At 42.6% G+C, this 9,581-nt stretch overlaps 3 protein-coding genes across 4 annotated transcripts in view; 2 read left to right on the top strand and 1 right to left on the bottom strand.

The window, feature by feature from the left end:
• cldnj (claudin j) overlaps positions 1–2,296 on the top strand; it is a 16,028-nt gene extending 13,732 nt beyond the window's left edge. Inside the window, exons 1-2 of one of the 2 annotated variants that reach the window (XM_005745031.1) lie at positions 348–366; positions 1,655–2,296. In XM_005745031.1, the coding sequence (XP_005745088.1) occupies positions 1,661–2,296 (636 nt within the window). In that variant the 5' untranslated portion in view covers positions 348–366; positions 1,655–1,660. Of the gene's footprint in view, positions 1–347; positions 367–1,654 lie in introns of those variants that run through there. The other variant, XM_005745030.1, reaches the window with a different exon arrangement.
• Positions 2,297–4,693: 2,397 nt separating this feature from the next.
• LOC102210664 (claudin-4-like) lies at positions 4,694–6,756 on the top strand. Its single transcript, XM_005745025.1, has one exon. It carries the CDS (start codon positions 4,717–4,719, stop codon positions 5,401–5,403), a length of 687 nt encoding a protein of 228 aa, XP_005745082.1. The 5' UTR covers positions 4,694–4,716; the 3' UTR covers positions 5,404–6,756.
• Positions 6,757–6,826: 70 nt separating this feature from the next.
• LOC102210364 (ribosome maturation protein SBDS) lies at positions 6,827–9,546 on the bottom strand. The gene is made up of 5 exons (XM_005745024.1): positions 9,299–9,546; positions 9,002–9,131; positions 8,711–8,911; positions 7,577–7,741; positions 6,827–7,376 (listed from the first exon to the last, which is right to left on the bottom strand). The coding sequence occupies exons 1-5, from the start codon at positions 9,424–9,426 to the stop codon at positions 7,251–7,253; spliced, it is 750 nt and encodes a 249-aa protein (XP_005745081.1). The 5' UTR covers positions 9,427–9,546; the 3' UTR covers positions 6,827–7,250.
• Positions 9,547–9,581: the final 35 nt, after the last annotated feature.

The raw sequence follows: 9,581 nt of genomic DNA, 5'->3' as shown, positions 1-9,581 counted from the left end.
TAATAATAATAATAATAATAATAATAATAATAATAATAATAATACAATAATTCTGCTTCTGTGTTTGTTTACTCTGATGATATTTGTTTACATACTTTTGAAAAAGGGGCCTGGGAGTGATGTGAAAAAAACACGGAGAGAACCTGTTTGTCCGGTACTTACCAGTACCGACTACTCAAGTAACAAAAAATGGTGACTCAGGGACCAACAACGCTGTTGGCTGATGAGTTTAGTAACCCATGACTTACCCTCAGTGGTTTCATTCATCACACTGTGTCATGCTGCGTTTGCTCAGCACCGCAAAAATTCAAAGGTATTATCTGAAATGGTGTAAACCTGTTTCCGTGTGTTGAAACTGGTGCCACTGTGTGTATTTCTCTTCTCAGAATAAAAAAATAACTTTTAACTGATTTTCCTTTAAAATGCCTATGTTGTTTGTGCTCAGCCGCACCTGTCTAAAAGGAGTGTTTTCTCATGTTATCAGGCTGCTGATCTGACAGTGGGCGGGGTCGAATCACTAGATGTTCAGGAAGTGTGTGAATAGCAAATGATGGTCAAAACAACACCTCTCACTGCTGTTCCTATCTTTCTCTGTTGTTTATGGTCACAGCCCACCCCCCGAATGGCTGTTTCCGGTTATATGGATACAGCGGAGGAATAAAGATAGCTATTAGTATCAATAGACTTTATTATCAGTTTACTAACAGACCCAATGCAGTGTGGGGCGCTAACAGCTCATTGTTTAACATTAAAGAAAATTCAGTTGTAAATATGTGCACCACAGATTAAAAAAAAGATCAAAAAGGTGATATCAGCTTCTCCAACATCCCATAAAGATTCCGATCGAATTAAATTTTATACTAACTCAATTTTACTTATATAGCGCAAACTCACAACAGCAGTTTGTATATTGTAGCGCAAAAACACTGTAACCCCCTAGGTGAAGGAGAAATTCCCTTGAAACAGGAAGGGAGAACAGCAGAACCAGGCTCAGGGTGGGGCATTAATCGGGTGTGACTGGTTTGGGGCAAGGGGAAAGAAAGAGAGCAGACGTAGCGCATTTTGTTTTTTAAATAAGGTTATTACTAACTCAGCAGTGACAACTCGAATTCTGAACCTGTTCATTGTGAAACAGCTATTTATAAGATGATAGATCATAGTCCAAGAAACAGTCTGTCGACTGCAATCATCTTAACAGATGTTTGTTCGTCTTTAGTGAAATACTGCCATCTAGTGGACTGTGAGCCAGAAGGCCAGAAAACCCCAAAATGATTTTCGGATAAAAGACACAGGAAACCGTGGAAGCTTGTTTTTGCCAGTAGAAAATGAATAACTTAAAAAATTATGTATTTTTTTGTTATACAAAAGAGCTTTTTTGCCTTAATTTAAAAAATTCTCTCAAAATTCCAAGTCAGCTCTCTCAGAATCTTGACTTGTTAACTCAAATGTTTGAGAAAATAACTTGAAATTTAAACTTCATACAATGCTTCATATTTCTTCAGTTTCCAAGTGGTCATAATTTAAATTTAAAAGCTGTATCTGTATGATGATCCTCATCTACATGAGTACATGTTACATGACAGAATGTTGCAAACATCTATTCCAAATAAAAACGAAGCTTCTCATTCTTGTCAACCTTCTGTGTTTCCTGCAGTTCTCCATGGGTCTGCAGGAGCTTGGCATCAGCCTGTCAATGACCGGTGTCGCTGGGACCATTCTGATCTGTGCTCTGCCCATGTGGAAGGTGACAGCATTCATTGGCACTCATCTGGTGGTTATGCAGGTGTTCTGGGAGGGTTTGTGGATGACCTGTGTCAGTGAATACACAGGTCAGATGCAGTGTAAGCTCTACGATGCTCTTCTGGACCTGTCTCCAGACCTCCAAGCAGCCCGTGGCCTTATTTGCATCAGCCTGGTTTTGGGATGTCTGGCGTTCCTTATCTTTCTTCTGGGGGCGCGCTGCACCAACTGCCTGGGCCACCCACAAATCAAAGCTAGGGTGGTGATGAGCTCTGGGGCCATCTTCTGCCTGGCAGCTCTCACCTCTATAGTTCCTGTTTCTTGGACAGCCAACTCCATCATCAGGGATTTCCACAACCCTCGAGTCCCTGAGGTGATGAAGAGAGAGCTTGGAGCAGCCATATACATAGGTTTTGTGACATCTGGGCTGTTGTTCTGTGGGGGAGCCATTTTGTGCACAAGCTCTCCACCCCATAGAGACAGGTTCCCCTCTAGTGGGTACACACTGGCCAAGACACCCACACGTAGCAGTTACGCCATCAAGAACTATGTGTGAAGATAAGATTGAAGACACACATGTCAGGGTGTGTCTGAGTGAATAAAATACATTACCAACATGTTATCACTTTAGAATAAATACCTTGAACTTGCAGTCTTGAACTCTTTGGATAAAACCTATTAGCCATTTAATAATTCAAAGATGGAAGCAATTGTTAAGATAACCATCTATTCTGGCAGTAAAGTAAAATAATTAGATAATTTATGTCTTAGTGTCAAATCATACATGTTTGATCATATGGAAATCATCTTTAAAAGTATGAAAATTTTACTTACTTAGTTTGTTTGAACCACATAAATCTTTTCTTTTTTTCTAGATATTTTGAAGTGGCACAAGGTTGCACCAGTAGAGGTAGTGCATTTGCTTCACACCTCACTCCTTGCCCAACTCTCACCTCTACCTCAAAGAAGGTGTCTGTTGAATCTGGCTTAGGTGTCAGAGTTGGTCAGTGACTGCTCAGAAGGTCAGTGGTTCAGTCCCAGGCTTGTCCAGTCTGCATGTGTTGTACTGTGTGGCTACAAAATAGTGAACATTCATATTTCTTATGCGTCTGTTTTGTGTAGCAGTCTGATGTCTATAAGTTTTAAATTTAACTTTATTAGAGACACACACACACACAAAAAAAAAAACAATCAAGAGAAAAACTCTTGAAAGTTGCCATTCAGTGAGACAAACACACATATTTGTAGTTGTATCCAGTTCTGGAGTACTGCTGATTGTGAGAGTGCTATCAGTCCCCACATTCAGTTAGTGATTGTGACCATAATTGCACAGAATGAACACATATTTCACACCCATCAAATCACTCAAAAACCTCTCTTGAGCTATGGATGGGAGCATCGTTGTCATCCTATAAAAGACCCATCCCATCAGAGCGGAAATGTTTATCATGCACTCACCATGCCCTGCTAGTAACAGCCCCCCCTCCCACCTTGGCCTTCAGAATTGCCTTAATTATTCATGGCATAGATCCAACAAGGTGCTGGAAACATCCCTCAGAGATTTTGAATGTGTTGATAAAACATCATTACACAGTTGCTGCAGATTTGTCAGCTGCACATCATCGATAGCAGCCTCCTGTTCCACTGTTTCCCAAAGGTGCTCTATTGGATTGAGATCTGGTGAACTTATTGTACCCGTAATAATCAGAAAATGAACTTGTTTCTTGAAGCTTTATGACAGGGGACATTATTCTGCTGAAAGCTATCAGAAGATGGGTATATTGTGGTCACACAGGGACAGAGAGTGACAGCAATAGTACTGAGACAGGCTGAGGCATTTAATCAATGATCAGCTGTTGTGAAGGGGCCAAGTGCCACTACACTACCACTCGAATACTGAAGCATATTCAGTATCAGGCAGGATGGATCCATGTTTTCATGTTCACGCTACTCTCTGACCCTGTCAAAGCTGGTCCAAATGATACTCCTCAGAAAAGCTTAACTCTGGTGAGCCTTTGCAACTTGTAACCTCATTTTCCTGTTCTTAGCTGATGGGAATGACGCTCTCCAGGACAGGTCCTCTGCTGTAGCCAATCTGCTTCAAGTTCAACATGTTTTATATTTTCCCAGATGCTCTTCTGCATTCCTTGGCTGTAACAAGTTGTTATTTGAGTTACTGTTGCCTTCCTATCAGCTCGAAGGAGTCTTTGCCTCTGCCCTCTGACATCGCAAGACTAATGCTCACTGGATACAGATCACTCTCTGTAAACCCTGAAGATGACTGTGTGTGAAAATCCCAGTAGAAATATTTACACCATCACCAACAACCATGACATGTTCAAAGTATTTGGAAGTAATTGTAAAAGTAATTGTGTTTTCAGCTTAACGTGCATGCGTTCGTGTAGTTTAGTCTGAAGTTTTTGTGAACTTAAACAGAGAATGTTTTCTACGCTGAAAGCTTTTGTGATTGTGACTTGTTTCTTAGTATTCAGAATAAAGACTGCAGAGTAACCGTGCGTCATTTGAATCAATATTTGCTGTCACTTTTCTTACTGCCACAGAGATTTAGTAACCTGTTGGGAGAAATCTCAGAATCAGCAAGAATTTGTGGCTCTTTAGATCAAGTTACTTCCCAGAAACACAGGCCAGTGGCTAAACATGAGCGCACAGTAGAAGCTTTGTTTTCCCCCTCTGCTGAGAAACTGCGAGAAAGCGATTGTTTTGAAACCATGGTAGGGCAAACAGGGATTTCCCTCCTCCACCCAGCCGTAGACACGCGGTGCCTTCTTTTCAAGAATACCAAAGAACTGGTTTCCTCTCTCTGAACACGGCATGCAAAACAAACAGGCGCACAAGCAAATGATCTCTGCCTCACACATGCACATGCACGTTAAAATAACACCCCACCCCACTGTGCTCTGCAGCCAGCTGTTTCTGGTTACACAGGCAGGTCTGCAGTGAAGAGGAGGACCCGGCATGAAGCAGAAGCTGGAGCAGAAGCTGGAGCTCGCTGCCCTCGGCCTCGGCGCCATCGGGTGGCTATGTGCCATTCTGACACGCTGCCTAGCCTTGTGGAAAGTAAGCGGCACCGTGGACAACACCACAGCTACTCTGCCTGCTTACTGGGACGGGGTGTGGTTGGAATGGGATCACTGGGATTTGGCCCACGATGGCAGCCTGCATTGCTCCTTTTACCGGTCTCTCATGTCTCTTTCTGGAAGTTTTCGGACGTGGAGAGCCCTGATTTTGGCAGCCATTGGCGCTGGGGCTTTTGCTTCAGTGATCGGAACAGTGGGGATGGTGTGGTTCCCTCAGCGAGGCCAGATCAAAGTGTTTTCTGGTAGTCTCTTTGTTTTGTCAGGGATCATACTGTTGGTTCCCATAGCTTGGACGTGCCACCACACCAGTCAGCCACTGGAGGGTGCTGTGGGTCTACAAAGGGACTGGGGACCTGCTCTCTACCTTGGATGGATCTCTTTTGGCTTGATGCTTGCCGGTGGGGTGTTTCTTACCACCAGATGCCCAACTGCTCAGAGGCAGGAGGAGCAGACTTCAGACAGCAGGTACCCAAATCTAGAGGAGGAGGCCAGTCACCCACTGAGCAGGATCAACAGGACTACGTTCACACACAGCCAGTACGAACGCAGATCAGAGCCTATATGAGAGGACTGTGATGCAATATTTAACCGAGCGTGAGGGATTAAACTGGAAAATCAGCAAAGAGCTGAAGAAAACTTGTGGCTGCAGGTTAGGTAATGATGCACTGGCTTAAAAGTAATGAACACAGCACTGGAAAGTCATTTATCATGGGGCTAGTTTCACTGATAGGGATGTGGGCAGGACTTTAACTTTGCATGTTGCTTTGCAGTGTTTTCACCTCCAGTGAAGATAGCAAACTGTTCATAATGCAGTACTGTTATACAGTTTAAATTACTTTCAAGTGATACTTTTGGGTGTCTGTTGCATTACTTGATGAAATTACCTATTCTGACCGATAATAACGATCCTAAAACTTATCGCACAAATACATTTTACTGTGTAAATAAAGCAATACAACTTTACATGGACCGAACTGTTGGACACAGAAAAGCACTGCAAATTATTCAGAAACATGTTTTAATAAAGTTGTTTGACTTTTTTTCTTTTAACTAGTTATGCCACTGAGCAGATGAAGAGGTGTGAGGGGCAATTTAAAAATCATATAACCATCAGTTTTTCAGTCTTTTGAAAATGTTTGATGGAAATAAAGCCAGAGTCTCTGAATAGATGAATATTTGTGGCCCAGTGGCGAATAAGACCATAAACGTACTCATCCTACTCACACAATAAGCAGTGAGAAACAAGCATGAATTACAGTCTTCTAGAAGAACGCCAGCATCTGGATATCATTGCACGGATTAAAGCTTACCAGCACCACATCAGGTGCTACAACCTCACCCAGCAGGAGTGCATACGAGAGCTCAAACGTGTGACGCTGCTGGACAGGAAAAAGTCTGCGTTATATCGGATTAAGCCGATGTGCCAAAAGCACAGATTATAATCCAACAAGCAGAAGTGAACCGTTTCCTGTGTGTGCTGCATGTGAGAAAGGAAAACTGTGGAAAATATGCTCATTCTGAATTTGACAGTCTCTGATATTCATGTGTGAACGAGGATCTGATTTCTCAGCTGTATTTCTTTTATTTGATTTCTGATTTAAAAAAAACAGCAACAGTTGCATCACTCTTTGGGCTGCATCTCACTTTTACTTTATAGTTTCTTCTACTAATGATATTTATAAATGCTGTATTGTCACCTTTCTGAACACCTTTAAGATAAACAGGATATTCCATGGAATTCTGTACATTATTTTTTTTCTTAAAGAATAAAATGGAGGTGAATTTGTCATTACCCTGTGCTGGTTTACTATCCATCCTCTTAATTGCTTTACTAATTCTGGGTCTTGGGGGCCTGGAGCCCCTCCCAGCTGTCATTAGGAAAAAGGCAGCAGGAACCCTGTTGCTGTGAGTAGACAGTGCGAACCACTGCACCACTGCGCCGCCTCTGCAAAGCAGCGTATATGAGAAAAATCCCCCAAGAGATAATATTTTGTATAGTGTTTATTACAGACCAAACTTATTATAATAAAATAGAATTTACCAGGATAAAGAAATGATCCACAGATAATAGGATGGGATACTGAGCGCGACTACATGGCACACGACTTTGTGTAGACGTTCTGCTAAATTAGTAATCGACTTAAAAAAAAGTGAATAAATAAAAGAGAAAACATCAGAAATAAGCACCGACTTTAAAGTTCAGGCATAAATTCTCAAACCTGCTTTCAAAATATATTCCACTCAGCAAATTATAACTTCTTTCAGTCAAATTAATCCTTACAGGGTGAAAGTGGCTGAAATTGTGATAAATCAGACCATAAACATAGATTTTTTTTCATGAGTTTGCAGTCTGTGTGCCCTAATGAAGCGTGTTAGTGTGGATAAGGTGCAGAGTTCTGACGGGCAGGGTTACTATAGTTTCTCATCTCCCTCCTCCACATCCTTGAGACTGAGAACCTCCAGAGAGCCTCGGCCTCTAGTCTCACAGCGGATCAGCTCATCGATCTCCCTGAAGCAGCCGGGATCCACCAGACACACCTGACAGACGCACACCCGGGAAAAATAAAGAGTAATAAAGGGATAATAATATTGGCTTTACATTATAATATGGTAAGAGACAAAATTTCAGTTTAAAAAACACAAAGCTGATCTGCGGAGCTTCATGGAATTGTTCATATTATTGAATGAAAGTAGAGATTATTCAGTCACAACCACAAATACCATTAAACGCTGCTCACCATTTCCAGCTCCTCATCAAAATCCTCACTCTCCACGACCTGCAGGAGCGGTTTCAGCTTCTCCTTCAGCCTCTTGGCCTCTTTGGCTGGCAGCACCAACCGCAGCCTCATGTGGGCTCTCTGGATCTCCATGCTCTCCTTCAGCTGCCGAATCACCTCCAGGGCCTGAAAACAACAGCACACATCTGTTTATCAATGATGTAAAAAAGCATCATCATTCACTGCAGAGAAGGCCTGAAATACACAGATTATAACTGCAACAACTTCCACACCAACAAACTGAAGTCAGAGGGGCAGAGTATGTGTGATCACCGAGCTTCAAACATTTAGTTGCTCTTTGTTTACTTGTCACTGGCAAAAGACTTTGAATTCACTCTCGTCTATTTATTTGTTTTAGACACAAAACTCAAACTACTGAAAAAATATGAAGCTTCCTGGCTTGAACTTTCTAGTGGGGTCTGCTTGTTCTTCCTGTGTCTGTGTGGGTTTTCTCCAAGTGCTCTAGATTCATCTCGTAGTCTTTGGACTATCAGAGGAACTGGTGATTCAAAATTGGCAGTAGGTGAATATGAGAGCCTGAGGTTGTCTGTCTGTGTTAGCCAGGATGCCCTAATGCCCTAGTGCTATGGAGTAGACGCCAGCCACCTCTCTCAAGACCCGTATATATAACCAGTTTTAAAGAAAATGGATGGATGAATTAGAATTTTTTTAAAATATATTTAACATGATTTTTAATGACTTTAAAGGAAAATACACCCATTCGTGCACTATTTTCCATCTGAAGTTGCTGTTGGCTCCATGTTAAGCCTCCAGTTCCTCCTGGGAGATCCTGAGGTGCTCTCAGGCCAGATAAGAAATTTAAGCTCTGCAGCAGGTTCTGCATCCCCCCACAGGGTCTCCATACATACATACATACCCAGAAAACCTCTAAATAGAGGTGCCCAGCAGGCCTGAGATGACCAAACCATCTAAACTGGCTCTTTTGACATGAACGAGCAGCACCTCTACTCTGAGCTCCCCAGATATCTGCTTAAAGGGCTTTGAGTGCTCAGGTAAAGTAGAAAGATGCTAAATAAGAACCAGCCCATTTACTAACACAACACAAGAAAGGGAAACACATGGTATCCTCCTCACCTGCTGCTTTGTGCTCTTGTTGGGCTTGACAGAGTAGTGGATGTCCTTCATGGCCCGCTCAATCAGACTGACTGTGTACGGCCTCTTGGTTTCAGGGTTGACGCACTTCTCTGCCACAATAGTAGCTATATCCCGGAACATGGTCTCCAGCTGAGTCTGCCTCTCTTTGTCTGACACCTGGAGCTCTCCTTTGGCCAAGATCTTCAGGAGAAAAAACAAAACAACCAAGCCTACATGCAGTAAATGGCATGGCTTGTGCTTACAATGTGTACGTATGGGGATGTTTTATACCTGTTTACAGATTTCTGTAAGGTCGTCAGTCCCAAAAGCTTTGGTTAAGTCATCCTTCTTCGCCACCTGGCCTTTGGAAACATTGACGAAAACAGAGTGCGTCTGCAAAACCTCGTCCAGGTCCTTCTCTCTGTAATGAAAACATGACGTGTTGGAGCATTTTTGGCTGATTTAGCATGTAACGACCATCGAGAGGATTTAAAGTGGAAGAGAAATGAATTGTCAAAGTTTCCTCTAGCAACAACGAAGTAAAACAGCAGTCAGGCACAGGAGGCGTTAACATCTCCTGGTACTCACGCTCCTGATCTCCAGCTCATAACTTTGTTCTTGTAACAGGCGATTTCAAATCGCTTCCCGCCTTTCTTCATCCTCACCACCGCTACGTTGGTCAGCCGGATTTGATTCGTTGGCGTAAATATCGACATATTTGCGATTACCACAAACAGTTGCGAAGCAAGCGCCGCTGACAAGAAACGTACGCTATCACAACACCACCCGTATTCTTCGAGTGTATCCTAAATGGCTGTTCGGTATGAAACTGTGACTTCGAACATCAGTTCCGAGTCAGTTTTGTTTCCTT

This window comes from Pundamilia nyererei, unplaced genomic scaffold, assembly GCF_000239375.1.
Source record: "Pundamilia nyererei isolate P.nyererei 1_Seehausen unplaced genomic scaffold, PunNye1.0 scaffold00152, whole genome shotgun sequence".
Classification (NCBI taxonomy): domain Eukaryota; kingdom Metazoa; phylum Chordata; class Actinopteri; order Cichliformes; family Cichlidae; genus Pundamilia; species Pundamilia nyererei.
This window is presented reverse-complemented; position numbering and strand designations above follow the sequence as displayed.

Excerpts from the sequence above, each read along its gene's own strand:
- LOC102210664 (XM_005745025.1), top strand. The coding sequence starts at position 4,717 with ATGAAGCAGAAGCTGGAGCAGAAGCTGGAGCTCGCTGCCCTCGGCCTC.
- LOC102210364 (XM_005745024.1), bottom strand. The coding sequence starts at position 9,426 with ATGTCGATATTTACGCCAACGAATCAAATCCGGCTGACCAACGTAGCG. Across the intron at positions 8,912-9,001 it reads TTACAGAAATCTGTAAACAG|ATCTTGGCCAAAGGAGAGCT; the intron begins GTATAAAACATC and ends TTTCTCCTGAAG. Across the intron at positions 7,377-7,576 it reads TTGATGAGGAGCTGGAAATG|GTGTGTCTGGTGGATCCCGG; the intron begins GTGAGCAGCGTT and ends TGCGTCTGTCAG.